This window comes from Capricornis sumatraensis, chromosome 20 (assembly GCF_032405125.1).
Source record: "Capricornis sumatraensis isolate serow.1 chromosome 20, serow.2, whole genome shotgun sequence".
Classification (NCBI taxonomy): domain Eukaryota; kingdom Metazoa; phylum Chordata; class Mammalia; order Artiodactyla; family Bovidae; genus Capricornis; species Capricornis sumatraensis.
In genome coordinates this window covers 7,278,788-7,299,796 of record NC_091088.1, presented here as the reverse complement: position 1 = coordinate 7,299,796, position 21,009 = coordinate 7,278,788, and the positions used below count along the sequence as shown (strand labels likewise).

The 21,009-nt window shown below is 64.1% G+C and overlaps 1 protein-coding gene across 1 annotated transcript in view; it reads right to left on the bottom strand.

Moving 5' to 3' along the window:
* Nucleotides 1–694: 694 nt before the first annotated feature.
* Nucleotides 695–21,009, bottom strand: part of VAC14 (VAC14 component of PIKFYVE complex) — a 79,329-nt gene continuing 59,014 nt past the window's right edge. The window contains exons 15-19 of the mRNA XM_068992409.1: nt 9,906–10,080; nt 8,428–8,546; nt 7,250–7,329; nt 5,340–5,490; nt 695–1,268 (exon numbers count right to left, since the gene is read on the bottom strand). Coding sequence (XP_068848510.1) covers nt 1,106–1,268; nt 5,340–5,490; nt 7,250–7,329; nt 8,428–8,546; nt 9,906–10,080 — 688 coding nt within the window. The 3' untranslated portion in view covers nt 695–1,105. The remainder of the gene's footprint in view (nt 1,269–5,339; nt 5,491–7,249; nt 7,330–8,427; nt 8,547–9,905; nt 10,081–21,009) is intronic.

Sequence of the window (21,009 nt, the reverse complement as noted above, 5' to 3'; positions counted from 1 at the left end):
ACCACCACCCTCCAGCCTTGGGTCTAGGGCTCTGTCTCTCCCCGCGTTTTCAGAAGACGGGAGCAAGCTGAGATCCTGGGGCACATCCTGTGTGGTGGACCCACCCACCACACGTAGCAGGGGCGTACGGTGTCCCAGAGGCCGCCCGCCTTGGGACATTTTATCCCAGGCACAGGAGTTTGGACCCTCCTCCAGGACCCGGCTCCTTTTCCAAGTAGGGCCCGTGCTGATGCCACCTGCCTGGGGTGCCCCAGGCCGGGCCTCTGGGGATGGTGGGGTCCGGTCCTCAGGGTTTGGGGCCGAGCAGGACCAGCAGAACAGAGGCAGGCCCTCATCCCCTCTCTGATGCCTGGGGCACATACGTAGGAGGATGCGTGTGTGCACGTGGGCCATGGTGAGTTCAGCCTGTCTTCCTGTCCTGGAGACTTCAGACAGGGAAACACCCTCCCAGGCCTATGCTGGGGCTCTGGGGAAAAGCCCACCCAAGGCCTTTCTCTCCTACTCTAGGGACCCACAAGAGCCACTGGGACATCAGTGGGCCTATCTGAGGCTCCCCAAAGCCTGGGGGCATGAGAATAGGTCTCTAGGACTGGCAGCAGGGTCCCAGGGCTGCTGAGCATCAGTGGGGTGGGCACCCATGGGAAGGAGCAGGCCAGGCGTGGGTGGAGAGTTTTCTGTCACTTCTTTATTGGGGAGGGGGGCATCCTTCATACGGATCTGTGCTGGTCCCTACGTGCACACAGACGGGTATACGTGTATGTACACACATCTGCACGAGGTCAGAGGTCTGGTGGGCTTGGGGCGTCAAGCTCTTTACAAGAGGGCGTTAGAAAGAACCCGATTCCAGAAAACAGGGATGTCTGAGGTTGTGGCCCCACGCTGGTGGGAAGCCAGCTCTGTCTGATCCCCAGTGCAGCTGGGGGCCTGGGGCTGGGCTGTGAGAGCAGCGCAGTGGTCAGCGCCTCCAGCCCACCACCCTGCCCTGCGCTGGTGGCCAGGCCCAGCCTTGCCCTCGAGGCAGACCCTTGGGCTCTGCGGGGAGGAGGCCTGAAGACCCCCAGTACGCCATGGCACCACTCCGTGGGCCTGTCTCCACGCCAGGCCGTCAGAGGACCACCCTCCGGTCCAGGTGATCCCCACGGCCGCTCCGCTGGTGCCTCACTTCCAGGTGCTTCTTCTGGACCCGCTCGAAGTGCTGCAGCAGCTCCGCGTAGTCGATGCTTGGGGAGTCTGCTTTCTGCGACTTGGGTGCTGCCTTCAGACCGTCTCTGTGGAAGGGAGCAGAAGGGCTCAGCGTCAGGGCCTGAGTGCACGTGGGGCTGCTGGAGGGGGAAGCACCGGCCACAGGCTGGTGGAGCCCGACCTCGGGACATGTGTCCACCTCAGCCCCGGCAAATCCCCAACTCTTGGCCCCAAAGAGGGGAGCGCTCCGGAGCACCCCCTCCCCCCAGCGGACAGGACCAGTCAACACTGCTGCTTGGATAAGGCCCTCAGCCTGTGGGCTGGCAGCGGTGCCCAGAGCAGGCATCACACCGGGAAGCATTTCCTGTTTATGAGTGGCTCCCTTTGGGGTGAAAGCCAGGGCCAGCAGCCAGCCAGAAGCCAGCTGGGGCTTGGAACAGGGTCCAGGGAGAAGGGGGAGGAGGGGCAGGGCTGAGGCCAGGGACCACAGGGATGGCCGAGGTCTACAGGCTCTCCACTTGGCAGGACATCTGTTTTTGAGCTCTGGGGCTCAGAGGCCCGCAGTCACTCTGTGTCCCTGGGGAAGGAAAGCTGGTCTTGCCACTGGGCAGCTGATGCCTCTGAGAACTCCTCGTTAGCACCCTCCTAGCTGCTCTGTGCCGTGGCACAGGTTGTGCACCGCACAGCTGCAATACCAGACACGACAGGAGGAACTTGCTCTGGTGTCCAGTCCCAGCCTAGCTGCCCAATGGGTGGCCACTGCAGCTACAACCCTGTCCCTTTGAGGCTTAGCAGCTCAGTCCGCTTGGGGGAATCACAAGCGCTTCACGCAAATGGAACCCTCACTGATGAACCTGGCTCCTGGAGGGGCACAGCCTGCTGATGGTCAGAGCCTGAAAGGCACCTCTGAAAAAACACCAGGACCAGGGGCAGCAGGAACTCTTCCCATAGTTGGGATGCCATCTGGAGCAGCCCCATAGCCCTACCCAGCCTGTTCCCTTCCTGACAAATAAACACCTTGGAGTGTGGCTGTGGCTGCTTCTTTCCTGGGCCCAGTGGCCCAAAGGGGCGCTGCCTAGCTGATCAGCCCACAGTCGTCAAGAGAGCCCTTCACCAGGGCCTCCAGGCTTCAGAGTCCAGAAGCAGATCCTTCCCGGACCACACGATCTGCCTCCGGCGAGGCCAAAATGAGGGAGAAGAAGAGTCTTTGCAGGACTCTCTGCTGGGGTGAACTATTAGTACACCTCACCTGGGCCTCAGGCAACACTGGTTCAGCAAAGCTCACAAGGAGCTGGGCTGGGTTCGCTCTCAGGGGCCAGTCTGCAGGCAGCATTCCGGGCTCCCCTGGGAAAGCGGAAGGGACATCCCTGGCGTAGTACTGCTGGGGCCTGGGTGTCCTGGCACCCGGGAGCAGCTCCCCCTCCTGAGGAGGCTGAGGGACGCACTGGCCCCAGGGGGCGGCCAGATGCAGCACCACCCATGCAGACGGAAGAGGGGGAGACGTCCAGAGGCGATGGCGAAGCACGCCGTCTGAGGCTGGCACCCACGGTCTGTGTTTCTCCCCCAGCACTCTTTGCATTAGACGCAGAGGGGCTGAGATTAGGGGTTGCCAGGGAGATGCCAGCGACGGCGGCAAATCCCGGGTGCTGTGCACAGATGTGGTCAGGCGGGTGGGGGTGGGGGGGCTGGGTGTCCCCTTGCTCCCGTGCCCCGAAGGCAGCAAGTCCTGCCCCTCCTGTGACTCAGCCCGCTGCGGGCAGGCCCTTCCCCGCCCGGGGTCTTGGGGGCAGGGAGGGCTGTGTCGGGGGTGTGGGGGCTCCTCCGACATGGAGGCTGGGAATGAGGCTTGCCCCCGCCCCCGGTCGCCCCCTGCCACTCCAGGGTGCGGCCGCTGCTCAGCCCTTCGTGTTCCCTGTATGTTTACGACCCTCAGGCCGTGAGTGGCTGGGGGACACCCGGCCAGCAGCACGGGGCTGGCATTCCAGAACCCAAGGCCAGCCCTCTGTTCTGCCACCATGCACCTGTCACCCTGCTCCTGGCTGGTGAGTGTCACCAGCTTCTGCTTCGGAGGCTCCCTCTTGCCTCACAGAGGAGACAATGGCCCAGAAGCCTGAACCGGTGGCCAGGGTCCCCGAGCCCTCAGTCCACAGCGGGGTGCGAGGGGCAAGGAGCAGAGGCTCCTCCAGCTGGTTCCTGCTCGTGGGCCTTCTGGGCAGCCCGCCGCTGTCTTCCTGCCACCACCCTGCGCGGGACTGCCTCTCCAGGGCGGAGGTATCTCTAAGCCTAAGCCGGCAATTGGCCCCCCACCCCCAGCTGGCCCTGAGGCCCCCTCCTCAGCCGCTCTTCCCTGCCTTCTTCCAGGGCAGCTCTTGGGTCCCTGCAAGGAGAGCCTGGGAACCCAAGGCCGTGAAGGTTGGGCAGATCCCCATGGACCCATTTAGTCCAGTGCATTACTGATGAAGACATCGAGAGCCCCGAGAAGCCATGGGGCTGGCCTGAGGCCACACAGCAAACTCTCGGCAGAGCGTGGACCAGACCCTAGTCCAGGCCCACGAGCCACTTATCAGCCAGAGGCCCCAGGCGTGCTGACGCTGATCACGGGAGACCAGGGGCGAGCCTCCTTTTCCCAGCTTTCACCTGCAGACCTGCCTTATTCTGGCTTGGGGAGGGCTCCACCTGATCTGAGCCTTCCTTCCTTTTCACAGAGTGCGCCCCATGCGAGGAGATGTAGCAGACAGAGCTCCTAGGAGGCACCGGCCTTCATCAGCACAGGGGCTGCGGCCCGGCCCAGAGGGCACAGGCAAGCAGCCTTTCCTGCCTCCTCCTCACCTTCCCTCCTAAGTGGCTGCCAGGGCGACCCCAACACCCATCAAGGACTGGCGGCCAGCAGAGGCCAGGCCAGCGAAACACAGGACGGGCCCTGGGCCTTTCTGAGTCCCAGCAGCCAGAGGCGCTCTGGGCAAGGGAATAAAAACCACACCTAATCCTCTGGCTGCCCCTGCCCCGGGGCACCCCTAGCACCGAGTGCCGCCTCCTGAGGGTCACCCAGCGGCGTCATGAGCAGCTGGGGCAGCACCCGGCCCTCCCCACCGCTGTCCGGGGAGCGGGGCATGATGCGCAGGAGCTGCGCCTTGGCCTGGGGCTCTGGCCCCTCGAGTGGTCTGGGGCTCCGGCCCCTCGAGTGGCCTGGGGCAGGCAGAAAACCCATCGGGGTCCACACGTCCAGCCCCTGGACAGACCAGGTCAGGTGGGGGGGTGGTGCCCCAGGCCCTGCAGGACAGAGGGCACAGGGCCATCTCAAGGCTGCCTGTGTCCACCGCAGGGCAAAGGCCTGAGTCCTCTTGTGGCAGCGAGGAGCCCGGCCTGCCGAGGGGCTTGCACAGCCTGGGAGGGAATTCTAGACGCATAGGGCATCTGGTGCAAGCTGGGTGCGCTCCATTCAGCGTAAATCTTCTTGGTGGCTCTGCTTGTTTCCATGGCGACCTGACAAGTGAAATTTTCCATCTCGGATGCCAAATGCCTGTGGATGAGGCAAAGCCTCCAAGGGTTACCAAATATAGACATGACCCAACAGGCTCCGGGGGCCGGGCCAGCAGTGGGTTCAGGGTGGGAGTCTGGATGCCCCGGAGGCTGGCGTGCAGGGCCTCTCCGGGCAGCCAGCCTGGGACCTGTTCTGCCTGTGGACAGGTCGAGAGCAGGGTGGCGGTGGTGCACCCTTGGTTCCCACACCAATTGGCGACGGGGACGGTCCGAGGCGACCCGGGGCACACCGTGGCCCAGGGCTGTCTCTCTGCTGCACGTGGGGGGAGGGCTGTCTGAGCCTGGGAGGGACCCCCTGTGGCTCTCCCACCACGTGCCCCAGGCGACACAGTCTCCGAAACGGACACAAATTCCTCCCCCTGCACTTTCTGTTTGGGTCACTCCAGCACGCGTTCAAACTTTTTAATAAACTCAACCCAACCACCTACCACCTTGTGAACAGGACCAGGTCTCCCAGCCAGGGGCTCTGATGTGGAAACGGGAGGCCTACAGGCAAGCAGCCGAGAGGCGAACAGTGTCCGCAGTGAGAGGAGGTGTGAGGCGGAGGTCAGGGGGGGCCCAGGTCACCCCTTTCATGCCCCGACACGCCAGGCTGTGTCCCCGAGCTGGGCACTCACTCGGTCTGCAGCAGCTCAGGGTTGGGCACGCACTGCAGCCGGTGCGATAGCAGCTGGAAAGCGCTGCTCTGCGGCAGCAGCATGAGCAGGCCGTACAGGGCCTTGATCAGGTACGGGTTGCTCTTCACGTCCAGCAGCTGCAGGCGCAGGTCTGCGGGAAGGCAGAGGCAGGGGTCAGGGAGGGCGGAGGGCAGGGGTCGGGGAAGGCGGGGGTGGGGGTCAGGGAGGGCAGAGGACAGGGGCCAGGGAGGGCGGAGGGCAGGGGCCAGGGAGGGCGGTGGCAGGGGTCAGGACGGTTCTGACAGCACAGCAGCCTGGCCAGGAGGGTCAGCGCGGTGGCTGGGCTCCTCGCAGCCTGCCCCCTCCAGCGGCGTCTGAGCCGTTCCTGTGATCACACGAGATCAGCCTCCCCTGCTGTCTGACCTTCCCGACAGTCACCTCAGCCTGGTAACCCCAGCCAGCCACAGGGCCTGGCACACACCCACCGCTCCCTGGAACTGAGGGGCCCCGGCTGGAGCGTGACAGACCCCTGGGCCCGCTCCACACCTGTAAACAGGGTGAGCCAGAGAGAGGCTGGGCTGAGGCAGCTTTAAGGGAGGGCAGGGTGGGAAGTGCTTTGGTGTGTGACTGAACACACCGAGCCCAGGAGCATCTGGTGGGCACTTTTGGACATCCGCCTCAGATGCCAGCCCTGCCTATGCTGTGCCTGACGGGAGGGACACACCCGGGCCCTGCCCAGCACAGTCCCAACTAGACGGAGCCATGCGGCTCTCCCGAGCCCTTCCAAGGAATCACTCGTTTCTTTCTTGTGTCTAAGGTCCCATCTCGAGGATCCTCGGTGGAGGACAAGCCACACAGTGCTGGAGAGACCACGTCACCCGGGAGCTCTGCACAGGCCTCAGGGCCGGGCTGCGGCAGGAGGCGGAGGTCTCAAGCAGCAGCCCCTCCCCTCACCCCAGGCCCAGCGGCGCTGGTTTCAAACCCCGTCCCTGCTCTGACCCTGGGTGAGCTGGGCTGGGGGCCAAGCCAGTCACCACAGGGCTCGAGGCCACCGAGGGTGTGAACGGGGCTAGGCAGGGCCAGCTGTGGACCACTCTGTTGCGGTCTCCGCACGAAAGCCCTGGGCCTGGAGAGATGTTTGCGGCTTCTCTAGGGTTGGGCTGGACCTGCCGTCAGGGGAGCACAAGCTAGGCTGCTCCGGGAGAGCTCTGAGGAAGTGAAATGTCAGTCCAGGGCCCGTCTTGGGCACGCTCTGATGCCCTCCGCTAGGAACAGGGTCTCCCTCCTGCTCGTGTGCCTGTCATCATGACGGTGGCTGTGTGGAGAAGCTGCCTTCTCTTTGGATGAGGGGGCAGCCCCCGGCCCCTGGGTCGCCTTTGGGCTCCAGGGCTTGGCCTGGGTAGGTCAGGGGTGTTGCCCAAGCAAGGGGCCTGGGGGCTGGGCTCAGGAGGAAGCTGGCTGTCAGCAGGGCCGCCGCCCGGCTTCACTTCCACGCCGTAAGCACACAGCCTGCATTCCGAGCTGCCTGCTCTGGGGCACAGGCACTGGATGAGGCGGGGCCCGGCCAGCTGCCCCTCCCGCACACTTAGCTCAGGTGTTACACTCAGCGCCTGCCGTCAGCTCCTGGCAACGCCAGCTCTGCTCTGCAGGGACAAGGGGCTGGCTCCTAGGCGCCTGGGAGGGCACCCCCAGTGGCCGCCCTACCTGCCCCAGGTGGGTTTTGCCAGCGCACAGGCAGGCTCTGATGCCCTGTTCTAGCCGGCCGCCTGAGCCCCGTCCTCCCGTTCTCACATTCCTGATGTTCCAGAAGCGTCCCTGGGTGCCTGCCTGCCCCCCTTCCCTCCCCAGGGGCAGAGAGCTGCTCTCTGAATCTGGCTCCGCAGCCTCCCTGCAGGACGGCGCACGCTCACATGTGAAGATGGGGCACTCAATCAGCTGCACCAGCTTGTCCACCTCCGTGAGGAAATCCACAGTGACCTCCAGGTCCCCGCTGGGAGGGCAGTCAAGGAAGCCTCACTGCTGGCCAGGGCAGCCCACCTGCCTGAGGGGCTGGGGTGGGGGCGCTGGGGGCAGCCTGCTTTCTGAGGGGCTGGGCTGGGGGCGCGGGGGCCCTGGGGCAGCCCGCTGAGGAGCTGGGCTGGGGGCACTGGGGGCAGCCTGCTCTCTGGGGGGCTGGGCTGGGGGCACGGAGGCGCTGGCCCAGGGCTGGCCTGGCTGCAAAGAGCGTGCGGCCCCTGCCCCAGGCCCTGGCTCCAGGGCTCAGGCCGTGTTTCCTCTTGGGCAGCATCGGGACACAAAGCCCGGCGCAGCGGCTTGTTTCCTCTGCCTTTCTGCCCCTCTAGACTGAGCCGGCAGGGCGGCCCCGCGCTCCGTCTGCTCCTCTTCTCTGCGCCCGCCAGGCCCTAAGGGCTCTTATCTCTGGCCTGCAGCCCAGGGGGTGCTGGGGCAGGCAGGGCCCCGTTCCTGCCTGAGTGATGGAGGGCAGACAGAGGTGTGACGGCGTGTGGGCGCCTGAGGGAGCCGGGCAAGGCCACAGCGGACTCTCAGTGGAGGTGCCTCAGGGCCCCTCTTTCCTTACCCTAGCTCTCCACCCCTTAGAGAAGGCCAATTCTGCCTCCTACGTAGCTGTCTGACCCAGGTCACACAGAGAAAGCTGGTGTGCTTCACAGTGTTCCAAACAAAACCTGATGGTGGATGCCTTCCTCTGAGACAGGGCCCTGATGGGCACTGGGGCCGTCCCTCGTCCCGAGGCCCCGCGGCTGCACCGCCTCTGCCGGCACGTCCTCTGCGGGGCTCGGCAGCCCCCAGAGGCCCCTGGGCTCGACTCCTCCTGCTGTCCAACCGCCCCGTCCTTGCGCCAGCACTGGGCTGAGGACACCCTACCTCTCTCCTGGGGCACCCTCACCTAAGCACGCACCCTCCCCGACCTCCGGTTCGCAAGATGACCCCGGTTCCTCAGCTGCGTCCCTCACTGGGCCTCACGGGCCCTGAAGCCACAGGCCTGGAGGGGAGCCTGGGGGGGAGTCCGCTGGGACCGGCCCCCACCGGCCCCCTGAGGCTGGACGGTAGGATGGTGAGCGAAGGATACAACTTCTGGATGAGGTCGTAGGCGTGCCGGTAGTTCTGGGTGAGGAAGCAGAGGGACACCGTGGTGACGGGGTTGTGGCACCAGGAGCGGTACAGGCAGCAGAACAGGTTCCGGCTCTCCTGCGGGGTGAAGGGGTGTGCGCTGTCAACAGAGCTCGCCCGGGCCCCGCCCCCAGCCCCGCCCCTCCCAGGCCTGGGCCCCGCCCCCAGCCGTGCCCCTCCCCCCCGACCCCCGCCACGGGCACCTTGCGGGCACTAGGGGCCGGCCTGGCCCCCCGGGCTGTGTTTGGCAGCCCAGCCGGAAGGAGCCGTCACAAAGGAAACGCTGACAGCTCCTCCTCAGACCCTGTCATTACTCTCGGGTGCACAGAGTCACGTGCTGTGGCTGCGAGGGCCTGCCGGCAGCGAGCCTGGCCTGGCAGATAAGGGCAGTCACCCTCCCAGCCTTCCACGGCAGGGCCTGGGGAGCCACGAGGTCCCTGGGTGCAGGCGGGGAGGAAGCCTTCTCAGGGCCCTGCCTCCTCTCCTGGGCAGCGCCTTCCTGTCATCCTCAAAGCCACCTCTTCCTTCCTCTGCAGCCCACCTTGCACTTGAGACCACGCCTGGAGCTAAGCCCACCCTAGGGAGCGCCCCTGCCCTAAGGAACATCCTACAGGAGGGAGGCAGGGGTGTGGCCTGGCTCATTCCCAGAGGTCGGGCCCCAGTGCCCCCAGGCACAGGCCTGGATGTCCTGGAGACCCCAGAGATGGGCCAGTGCAGGGTCTGAGTTGGGAGGATAATGAGCACAGCTCAGATGGAAGCCCCAGAGCCGCCACCCTGTCCTGTATGACAGCCAACCCCAGGGACCCTCTGCAGCTCAGTCCGAGCGAGGCCTTTGACCCACTTCCCCCAGAGCGGTTTGGCAGAATGGAGAGCGCCTCCCTGCTCTCTCTGACCAGCCCTGGTGGGCCAGCACTCAAAACTCCTGGGCCAGACAGCACTGTGACACCCTGGCTGACACAGACGTGTCCCTCTGCGGGAGAGGGGGGCCCAGGCCAAGGAGGAGGGTCAGGGGAGTGGTGATGGCCGACCCCGGTAGGGTTGTATCCACAGGCCCGACCCTGACCAGCTGGCACAGCCCAGTAAGCACGATTCAACCGGGCCTGCAAGGGGGGTTCAGAACTGAGCCGCTCTGTGTGCATAGGGGCAGTGCCAGGTGGGGGTGGGGTGTCAGGGAGGGCACACGGACCCTGGAGCAGGGTCCCCAGCCTTCTGTGGGCAGAGCCCTGCCCGGCGGGCAGCTCCGAGGAAACCCACGCCCCTGGCTAGCTCTTACATACAGCCCACCCAAAGGGACCCGTATTTGACACTGGACCGGGAGGCCTCGGGTCGCATCCTTGTCTCCTCCCCGCCAATCTCTGGGGACCGAGGGGCGGGCTGGCACGGCCACGCCCGTGTGCACGTGAATGACGCTGGCTGGAGCCCGCGGGTGAGGAGTACCGGGGTCTTCAGGTCCTTTAGCTGGTTTCGCAGCTGGAAGAGCTCCGTGGAGGTCAGCAGGATGGTGTTGAGGGTGTGGACCATGGTCGAGGCAAACGTGAGGTCCTCCTCCCGGAGCAGGATGTCTGCCAGCGAGTGGAAGATGCTCTCCGCGTGCAACAGGAGGCAGAGCTGCCTGTGGGGGGTGGCGAGGGGAAGATGCTCTGTGTGTGCAACAGGAGGCGGAGCTGCCTGTGCGGGGTGGCGAGGGGAAGATGCTCTCCGCGTGCAACAGGAGGCAGAGCTGCCTGTGGGGGTTGGCGAGGGGAAGATGCTCTGTGTGTGCAACAGGAGGCGGAGCTGCCTATGGGGGGTGGCGAGGGGAAGATGCTCTGTGTGTGCAACAGGAGGCGGAGCTGCCTGTGGGGGGTGGTGAGGGGAAGATGCTGTGTGTGTGCAACAGGAGGCGGAGCTGCCTGTGGGGGGTGGCGAGGGGAAGATGCTCTGTGTGTGCAACAGGAGGCGGAGCTGCTTGTGGGGGGTGGCGAGAAGATGCTCTGTGTGTGCAACAGGAGGCGGAGCTGCCTGTGGGGGGTGGCGAGGGGAAGATGCTCTGTGTGTGCAACAGGAGGCGGAGCTGCCTGTGCGGGCTGGTGAGGGGAAGATGCTCTCCGCGTGCAACAGGAGGCGGAGCTGCCTGTGGGGAGTGGCGAGGGGAAGATGCTCTGTGTGTGCAACAGGAGGCGGAGCTGCCTGTGCGGGCTGGTGAGGGGAAGATGCTCTCCGCGTGCAACAGGAGGCGGAGCTGCCTGTGGGGGGTGGCGAGGGGAAGATGCTCTGTGTGTGCAACAGGAGGCGGAGCTGCCTGTGCGGGGTGGCGAGGGGAAGATGCTCTGTGTGTGCAACAGGAGGCGGAGCTGCCTGTGCGGGGTGGTGAGGGGAAGATGCTCTGTGTGTGCAACAGGAGGCGGAGCTGCCTGTGCGGGGTGGAGAGGGGAAGATGCTCTGTTTGTGCAACAGGAGGCGGAGCTGCCTGTGGGGGGTGGCGAGGGGAAGATGCTCTGTGTGTGCAACAGGAGGCGGAGCTGCCTGTGCGGGCTGGTGAGGGGAAGATGCTCTCCGCGTGCAACAGGAGGCGGAGCTGCCTGTGGGGGGTGGCGAGGGGAAGATGCTCTGTGTGTGCAACAGGAGGCGGAGCTGCCTGTGGGGGGTGGCGAGGGGAAGATGCTCTGTGTGTGCAACAGGAGGCGGAGCCTTCTGGACCTGTGGCAGGACGCCCAGCTCCTGGGCCTCTGGGGTGCCCAAGGGGGCCCCTCACAGTGGAGCTGGGTCCACGGCTCCTGGGCACTCCAGAGTCCCACAGGCTGTGTTTATCCCTCTACCCCAGGCCAGAATGTGAAATCTCAAGAAAGACAGCTTGGGGAATAAGGCTCGGGCTTTCTGAGAAGGAGTCTCCATTTTATAAAAGGGAAAACTGGGAACCCAGAGAACAGAGGAAGAAAGCAGTTTCCCCCGGGTCTCTGGACCAAGGTGATGTCAACAGTGACAGCAGGTCTCAAGGACAGGGCTCGGGGGGGCCTATCGACCTCCCTGGTTTGCCAGCTGCCCACAGAAGCGTGGCCTTGTGGGGACAAGCAGGCCTTTCTGTCGGGAGTCTAGGAATCTCAAGGCCTCTGGAAGCGAGAAGCGCAAATCCAGGAGTCGGCAAACGCTGGTAAGAAGGGTGGGGTGCGGCCCCTGAGCCCTGCCTGTTGGGGGCCGGTGCCAGTATGGCGCCCCCTTTCCTGTCTCTCATCCGGGGTCACTGTCTGTTTGCTTGACTCCTGGTCTCAGGCGCTTTTTGCCTGAACAGGGGTCTGAGGCCTCAAAGGTGCTGAACAAAACGTGCCCCGCTTGGAGCCAATGAGCCTCTAACATCTCTGCTTCTGGCCACTGAACATACACTAAACTCAGCATTACCAGGGTCTGGCTTCCTGCTTCCTTCCGAATGCCAGCCACGCCCTGGGGCCAGACTGGAGAAGATTCTTCTCCACCCCTGGCTCCAGAAAAATCCCAGAGCATTTGGTAACAGAGAGGCCAAACCACGAAGTGCAAAGAGCAGGCAGGCTGTCTCCAGCCTAGGCCCAGCTGGAACCGGCAGGCCGGGGCCAGAAACCACCAGAGATGGAAACAAAGCTGTTGGGGGGACGGGCCGGAGGGTGGGATGGGGAGGGCTCCGCCATCGTGGGGGCGGGGGGGCGGGGGAGGATGGGCCGCAGCCCCGAGCCTAGTGTTCCTGATTCCTGGCCAGCTGCGTGACCCAGTGTGTCTGTGGGACAACTTCTCCGCCTTCTAATTGGGGGTGACGTCTACCTGCACTGTGGGGGCGACTCGGAGGGCAGCTGCCCAGACTCCTGACAGCCTGTGTGGCGCGTGGTGTGTGGCGGACAGGACCCCTGCTTGGGTCCCGCGTTGGTACCACGGGTGGCCCTTCGACAGAGCACGGACAGCACTTTTATCCCCTCGGGGCCCTCCCAGCCCGAGACGGGCCCCTCTCCAGGGCCGTGGGAGAGAAGTGGGCAGGAGGGCAGGCCGGGAGGAAGGAATGCTTTCTGACAAATGGTCACAAGTGACTGTTTGCCCGCAGCTGCCGCCGTCTCCATGACGGAGGCCGACAGCTGAGGCTGCTGCCAGGCAGCGCTTCCCGGGGACCACGGGCCCGGGGGGGCCTGCGGCAGCTGGAGGCCAGCCAGGGCAGGTGTAGAGGGACCGGCAAGGGGGTGGTGAGGAGCAGAGGTGGGCACCACGGCCTCCCGGCATCCCTAAGAAGCTGCGAGTGCAAGGAGGCCTCAGAAGGTCAGGAGAGCAGAGCGTTGAGCACGTCCGCGTCACCTCCACGCCCTCCTTGCAGCTTTCAGTCACCTTCGGCTCCCTTTCTGGCTGGCACCCTCGGTGGCCAGGCCTGGCCCTGTGGATGTCTTCAAAGCTGTCTCTAGATAAGCGGCTCCCACATGCGCCTCTCAAGCCCTGGTGGCCTCTGGACGGGCACCGCTCACCTGGTGGCTGCCCGGCCTGCTTGACCAACAGGCCCTTCAGGCTTGGCGGGGCCACAGCATACCTCTTGGTTTCCCCCTCGACTCAGGCCCCCAGCCTTCAGGGGACATCACTGCCCATGCAGCTGCTGCAGCCCAAACCGCGGAGTCCTCCGTGACCCTCGGGGGCCCTCTCACCAGGGCTCTGCCTTCAGCGCATGCCTGCCTCCTGGCCCGTCTCGGCCATCCTGCCCGGGGCCACCAGTCAGCCCTCTCTTGCCTGCTCAATTCCAAGCCACCTTCTAATCAGACTCCCTGCTTCTTTTTTCGCTCTCTGTGCCCCAACTGGCGTGCTTCTTAAAGAGTGCTAAATTATGGACTTCCCTGGTGCCGCAGTGAGTAAGAATCTGCCTGCCGATGCAGGGGACATAGGTTCAATCCCCAGTCCAGGAAGATTCCACATACCGAAGAACAGCTAAGCCGGTGCGCCACAACTACCAAAGCTAGCACGCTCTAGCGCCCTCAAGACACAAGTAATGAGCCCCTGGGTGGCAACTTCTGAAGTCTGTGCACCAAGAGTCTGCTCCACAGTAAGAGAAGCCATCGCTACGAGAAGCCTGCACGCTGCAACTAGAGAGGAGCCCTGTTCTCTGCAACCAGAGAAGGCCTGCGAGCAGCAACGAAGACCCAGCGTGGCCGAAAACAAGGGGCCACTTCTCACTCCACCTGAGTTTGTGGTGTGACCTGCACAGGCGGCCCAGCCTCCCTGGCCCAGTCCCAGGCTCCCCCCGTAGGATCTGCTGAGACCTCACGGAGCCTGCACCCCATGCACACAGAGGGGCCCGGCCACACCCGCAGGGGAGGAGGGGTGGCTTCAGACCCAAGGACTGAGCTCCCTTCCCCACTCTGCCTCCTAGGAGCCCGTGGTGAGCAGGCCTGGCAGATGGCAGCCTCACGGGGCTGCTGCGTCATCACTTCTCCACAGAGCCCCAGCCCGCTTGTGCTACCTGCCGGGCCCTCAAGCAGAGCATCAATAATGGAACACAGCTTGCGAGCATTAAACATTTGCCCATATTTTTTAATACCCACATTAACGTGCTATTTGCGATGAGACAATAGCTTGGAAAATACTCGGGGACAAGGCAGAGAGGTGGGGTGGGAGGGAGCCTGGGAGGGGTCTGGGAGGCCACAACCTGGAGGCCCCTTAGGCCCGAGGAGAGCAGGGGTCCGCCCGCACTGGCCCCGGGGCGGCTCGCAGCGCATACTCTGCCCCCTCTCCTCCAGCCGCCCGCTGCGGCATGGACTGCTGTCCCGTGCTTCCAGGTCCGAGTTCCCGTGGGGGACCCTGTGTCACTCATAGGAGCTCTCAGGGGAGCAGTCTACCTTCCGTCGGCTCTGAAACCCCGGGACGCAAGAGGGACTGCCACTTTTCCTAACGCACAGAGAGGGGCGGCCTCAAAAGGCCAAGCCGGGCGTTGGGCTGGGAAAGCTCAGGACCAGAGCCTGCCCACAGGGGCCACACCACACTTGCCGGGCTGGTGTGAGCCTCCTCACTGTCCCCCAACCACAATCACTGGCCAAGCACCCGCCAGACTCTGCCCCTGAATGGCCCCAGCGCGGTGGGAGGTGCTGCCCTCGGTCCAGCCTGGTGCCCACCTACAGCCCCTGCTTCAGGTGACCACGGGCCGGAGTGGGCAGGAGGAAGACCTCAACTGGCCTGGCAGGGGCTGGAGAGGGCAGGTCGTGCTCCGAGGCTCTGTGGGTCCTTGCTCTGTCCTGGTGCGGGAAGGTCCCATGTGCCACTTCTTTCCCAGGAACCAGGACCAAGCTGGGCAAGGCCAAGTCCCGGTGTGGGGGCCAAGACCCCTCCCTGCTGGGCCGTGTGCAGAGAACGAGAAGAGGCCCTGCTCTACCGGGGCTCATCCTGCAGGCCTGGGGGTGCTGCACGGGGCAGGGTGCCTGGGGGAGGCCATCTTGGTAGTAGGGGTGCTGAGGGAGGGGACCCAGTCCTTTTGGGATAGAGCGGGCCGGGGGGCAGGCATGGGCTGGCACAGAGAAGGGGGGCATGGATGGTGGAGACAGCTGGGGGCCAGGCCCGCGTGGAGCAGCAGGGGCCCAGAGTGGCTTTTGGGGGACAGGAGCCCAAGCATGGGTACTCTTCCTGGGGGGAGCATCCTGCTGCCTGCTGCGCCATGCTCTGGGAAATCTGAAGTCAGCCATCTGGCTTTGGGAGAAGACGGGAGACTTCTTCCCATGACCCCACTCCCCTGCACCCTCCCAAAACAGGACCGGCGAAGTCACGCTCCCCCACCCATGCTGTCGGCCAAGGCTTCCCGGGTTCCCGGGTTCCCCTTCTGGTCTCCCTGGCGCCTGTCGCCAAGTCAGGGCATGCCGACGCCCCCGGCACCCGGTCCTGCCGGTTCTGACACCGAGCCCATCACCCAGAGCTGGCTGGGAAGCAAAGTGAGCTCATCCTTTCTCGAGGGGCGCTGCGGGCGGCTGCCTGGCCCTCCCCTCCCCACTCCTTGCTCAGGCCTGGCTTTTTGTAGAAAAGCTGAAGCAGACAGTATGTCTGATCCATGAAGAGAGGGTGCTGGGTGAGCAAGCAGCCTGTAGGGCCCAGGAGTGTTCCCCACCTGGGCTGACAGGGCCAGCTTTGGGACCAGCTGGTGGGCACAACTTATCCCACTGGCGGGTCAGTCTGAGGTTACTGGTCGGGGGACATGGAACTGGCATCAGGTGGATTCAAGAGAAGTTTAAGGGGAAATGGAGGCTGGAGGGCTTTCCCACTCTTGACTGTCCTGAGTCACTAGCTACCCACACTGATGGGATGGCCACCAGCACAGGGCACCGAACAGCTGGCCTGGAGGGGAGACTCTGGACTCACCCCACTTGAGCAGAAGGAGACGCTGTTGCTGAGATGGGCATAATCGCAGGGGATGCCTCCCACTCCCCCAGTCACTAGTAATACAGTCTGTTCCCGCTTCAACTCTCACTCGCCTCCCTCCTCACTGCCCCACGACGAACAGAGAACTCAAAACGAGCCTCAGCTGCCAGGTCCTGGGCCCAGCGGGTGCACCGCCGCTCCCTAGGGCCCCTACCTCCCGAGGAGTCAGGGGACCAGTCCTTCCCAGGCCCCTCGAGACCTTGCGGAATCATGCTGTATTAGTGCCACACGGGGGACAGGCGACGCCAGTGACTTTGTTTGGTGTCTCCTGTCTGGCTGGGCCCAACCAATGGTTTCCGATGCGGGCAGGTCTGTCCGTCATCTCTGAGGCTGCCCTGAACGCTCATGGAGCTACCCTCTGCGTCCTCCACCAGTGTTGCCTGCCAGGTCCGTCACAGCTCCGTCTCCAGCCGGCCATCCAGCCCGCCTGGCACCCCGTGAGGGACTGGGCTAGGGGACCGCCCCCCTGAGCTCGGCTCTTCAAGGGGTGGTGTGGCCTGTGGCAGAGGGGTGGGGGGGGTGGGGCGCATTGGGCTGCGGCAGGTGAGCGGGCAGGAGTCCTGGGTCAGGCTCCCTGCGAGGCTGCACGTGGAGCCCGCCTTGGAGGGCTACTCAGGGCTGGCCGGCGGGCTTCAGGCAGACTGTCTGCCCAGAGTGCCCGCCTTCTCCCTCTAGCCTGGGCCCTCCTCTGATCTCCATCCCCAGCTGCTAGCACCCTGCATGGAGGGCTGGGTTCTCACTTCCTCTCCCTTTTGGCCCTAGGTCATGTCCACGGCTCCTCGGCCCCAAGGCCAACAAAACAGGCTTTTGCCAGGAGCCCCACAGCTGTAACTCTGAAGCGCAGCCTAATGTCGAGCACAGGGCACACGGGGCCCAGAGCCATTCCCACAGGAAAGGGCCCTCCTGCCTGGTCCCTGCCCCTTCTCCCGACAGCTGGGATCCTTTAGGAATTTAAAGAGAAAGTGGCTCTCAGGTCGCTGAGACATTCAGATGGGGGAGGAGGCCATGGGCTCCCTTCTGAAGTTCAGAGAGCTCCCTGCCTCCTCCCCCATAGCCCCCGGCTTCCCTTCCCTTCCAGCTCTCTGCTTCCCAAGTATGAAAGTTGTAAATCTGTTTTATTTATTCCAATCAGTCCTCAGCAGTGTGCCCCTCAGGGCAGGAGCAGCCATGGTAACCCTGCCAACTCATGCCTTAAAAATTCATCATGTCTAATGCAGCCAATGTGTCTGAAACACTGCGAAGTTTTCCAGGAGGGTGTGTGGTGGGAGGACAGGGTATGAGGACTTGTTTTTCTGGGTCTTGCTGGGAGTCGGTGCAGTGGGGGTGAAGACAGAGGTGGATGGGGAGAGGCAGAGGGATGGGAAGGAAGGGGCTTTGGTCCACGTAGCTTGTTTGACCCTGTTACAGAGGGTGTGGCAGGCTCTGGGGGGCAGACGCCTGAACGGGGCTGATCCAGGGACCTTCCGAGAAGGCCTCCTTAGCGCGGGAGGGGCCGAGAAAACCAAGTGGTCTCCTGGAAGCACCCAGGGCCTCTCTGGAGGCTCGGGGTTTGTTCCAGGGACCACGGAGAGAGGGGGCAGAGCCGGGAGAAGTCTGTTTGTCGCTCAGTCGTGTCCGACTCTTGCAAACCCATGGACTGCAGCCCGCCAGGCTCCTCTGTCCCTGGGATTCTCCAGGCAAGAATATTGAAGTGGGTTGCCATTTCCTTCTCCAGGGGATCTTCCCAACCCAGGAATCGAACCCAGGTCTCGTGCATTGCACGTAGATTCTTTACCAACTGAGCTACGAGGGAAGCCCGGGAGAGGTGACCCCCATTCCCTCCTTCCTGCCCATCCCCAGGAGAGCAGCCAGTGCCACACGCCCCACTGGCCTGTGTTTCCCATGTGCCGCAGCCGCCTGCTCAAACTCGGCCCCCGTGTGCTCTAAGCGCCTCTGGCCCCCCAACAGGCCTGTGCCCGGACCCCTCCCCTGCCCGCCCGGCCTGTCCCACCATCTGCCTGCACCCCCAGGGTGCCAGGCCCCTGCCGCTCCCTGGGGACGTCTCCTTTCTTGACCTCAGCTTCCTGAGGGAAGAAGCCCCATTGGGCAGGGCCGCTGGGGACAATGGGGAGACGGATACTTGTGGGCCAGAAGTTAACTGACAGGAGGGCAGGGTAGCCCTGGTCACTTTGGTGTGGCATTCAGCTGGCATTGAGAACTGTGTGCTCGGGCACCCAGGGAGTCAGGTGGGCCATGAACCACGTAGGGCTGACTTACAGACAACGTCCGAGTTTGTGTCCTAGAAAGGAGGCTGCACCTCGGTCCCACAGGGAGCTTGCCCTGAACATGGCTGGAGGCATGTCAGGTGGCAGGGGTGCGACCCCCTGCTGGAGGCTCTGGGGACGCCACGGAAGGACGGGGAAGCCCCCGGGTGCTGTCTCTCCAGGCTCCAAGCTCAAACCCTGGGAGGTGAAGCCCATGGCTTCAGAATATTTCATCTTTTGAGCCCTCCCGGGAAAAGAAAAGAAAGGGAAGGGCTGGCGTGGGAAATCCTGTGGTCTCCATGACAATCAACTGCAGCCAGCCCTTGAGAGGGGCCTGGCCCCTGCCCCTCCCAACACAGGGATTCCCTTCAAACTGAGTCACAGCTTCCTCAGCGTTGGCCCCACAGGACAGACGTCTGTGAGCGCTTCCTCCATCTTAGGCCTGTCAGGTACCTAAAGCCCCTTTCACGTGGGCCAGGAGTGGCTTTAGCCGTCCTCATCTGCGGAGAACGAGGGTGAGGGCCAGAGCCTTGCTGAGGTCCCATCTGGTTGGCCCTCCCTGGTGCCCAAGTGCTTCGCTGCTGCCTCGTCATTCGCCTGGCTCACCCAGGGGCTCTGATGAACTTTTTCTAGAAGACGGAATGGTTTTGGGGGAAGGCGGAGGGCACCTGGCTACTGGTATCACTAGGCCTTCTGATGGACTGGAGCCTGGATTTCTCCAGAACCTCCCTGCGGCCCTGGGGCAGTTTACCAGCAAATCAGCTCATCCCACCGCACCCCACCCTCGAGATGCCTCTGTGGGTGCCGGGCACTGAGCAGCCACACGGCCACCCCCGGCCCGTGGTGACCTGCGCCCACAGCGAGTCGGCTCTCCTGGGGTGGTGGCCCGTCTCCAAGGGGTGGAGCAGGAGGTAGAGCTGGGGAGCCCAGTAGGGGTGAGGAAGGAACTCACGGGGGTGACCCCACCAGCAGGCCCCAGACCAGCTGCTACCTGAGGTCCGGGAGGAGGGGGGCTCTCAGTCCGACGACTCCCGTGCTCTGAGTCCAGGCTGAGTTGCCGGGGAAACGACCCTGAGCCCTGCAGGCCTGGGGGTACCACGGGTGGACCGTCAAGAGAACTGCACGGAATGGTCCTCCCCTCTGAAGCCCTGCAAGCTCCTGCCCTTCCCAGGGGGCTCCCCCTGGACACATGCAGCCTCCCGCTGAGAAGGGCCCCACCCGGAAGAGGCTGCAGGCGCCTCAAGGTCAGCGCCCATCCAGCCTGGCATACTGCTTCCTGGCCCGGACCTGCCTGGCATCCACGCCCTGCCTGTGTCCAGCCAGGCTCACAGAGGCCCTCAGAGACCAAGCACTCCAAGAAACCGAAGCCCAGGACTGGTCCAAGCCGCACTGCCGGGAACATGGTGCAGTCGAATCCCTGACCCAGAGTTTTCCTTCCACCGGACAGTCAGCTGGGTGTCAGCTGCAGGACAGACCTCTCCTCTTGGGCTAGCCCCTCTTTCCACCTGAGGGCTCCAGCTCCCTGTGACCGGAATGCCTAAGGCACACAGACCTCATGACACGTGCCCTTAATCGTCAGGCTCTCTTCAGGTGGAGGGGCAGGTAAGGGAAGGCGCCGCTGAGTCGCTGACACGTCTCCCCTCAAGCGGTGGGGGTGACCTTCTGAGCAGTGAGGCAGCAGGTAACAGGAGCGCCGGGAGTCGGAGGCCCGATGGGCTGCTCCGCTGTCCCCAGGAATGGCTTTGGGGCGCCCCCTGCCCCGCCAGCCTTCCTGTTAGCAAGCTGCTCTGTCCACTTTCCTCTACTCCACCCCGTTCTTCCCAAACCAGTCCTTCGCTCCAGGCCAAGGATCACTCCCTGTTGCTTGGTGAGGCGACCACAAGTACCTACAGACGGCGAGCGCCTCCTTTCCCCCTCAGTCACCCCGGGCCGGGACACAGAGGCCTGAGTGTCCCCCCACGTTGCCCCTCTCTCAACGCCGCCACCAGACTTGGGCCCAGCAGCCCGGTGCCCACATGGTCACCCCACCCAGGCCAGAACGTCCCCCTCCTTAAATTCTTCACCCGAACAGGCTGCCCTCATGGTGTGGGTCCCAGGCAACCACAATGAGCCACTTGCACCTCACATTCCCATGGCGACTCCTCTAAGGATGTGCCTTGAAGAATTCCCATCTTCTCTGGTGGCAGCCTCAGTGCCCGGCCCGTGGGCGCCATGCATACCTCCTGTCTCTGTGTCCTGGCCCAGCCAGAAGGTCACACAGTGACCCTCCAGAACCAGGAGGCCCTCCACGTCAGAAACAGCCCCTTACTGAGACACCCGTGAACCCGGCTGTACACTGGAGTCACCCAAAGACCGTCCGGGACTCCAGGAGTAGGTGATGTGTATTCCTAACAGGCTTCCCAGTCAGGACTGAGAACCGCCACCCTGAACTGCTGCCAGCCCGGCGATGCTGCTCTCCATGGGGAGTGGTTTCACAGCCCCGGCAAAGGGCTGCAGCGCCTGGGCCTGGCTAGGAGCTTTGGCTGCTCTCCTCCGACCGCTCCCCACCCATCCAGGGCCTGTGTGCTGGCTTCCCCTGAGTTTCTGCCTTGTCCCCGCCTTAGGGTCCCAGGTCCTCTGTGCACAGCCCTGACTTGCTCCACTGGAAGGGTGCAAGGCAACTAAGCCCTCTGGCCTGGACAGCGCGGCCACCCTGCCCTCAGTCTCAGCCTGGCAGCCCCAGGGGTGGGTGGAGGGGAAGCACAGCGCTCCCCTGGGTCCCAGCCTGGTGGCCCTGGGGGGAAGCACAGCGCTCCCCTGGGTCCCAGCCTGGTGGCCCTGGGGGGAAGCACAGCGCTCCTCTTCCCCACATGCACCTCTCCCACCTTCCTGGCCACATCTGGCTTCCAAAGGAGAGAACCTTCTCCAAGGAGCTGGAAACGTTA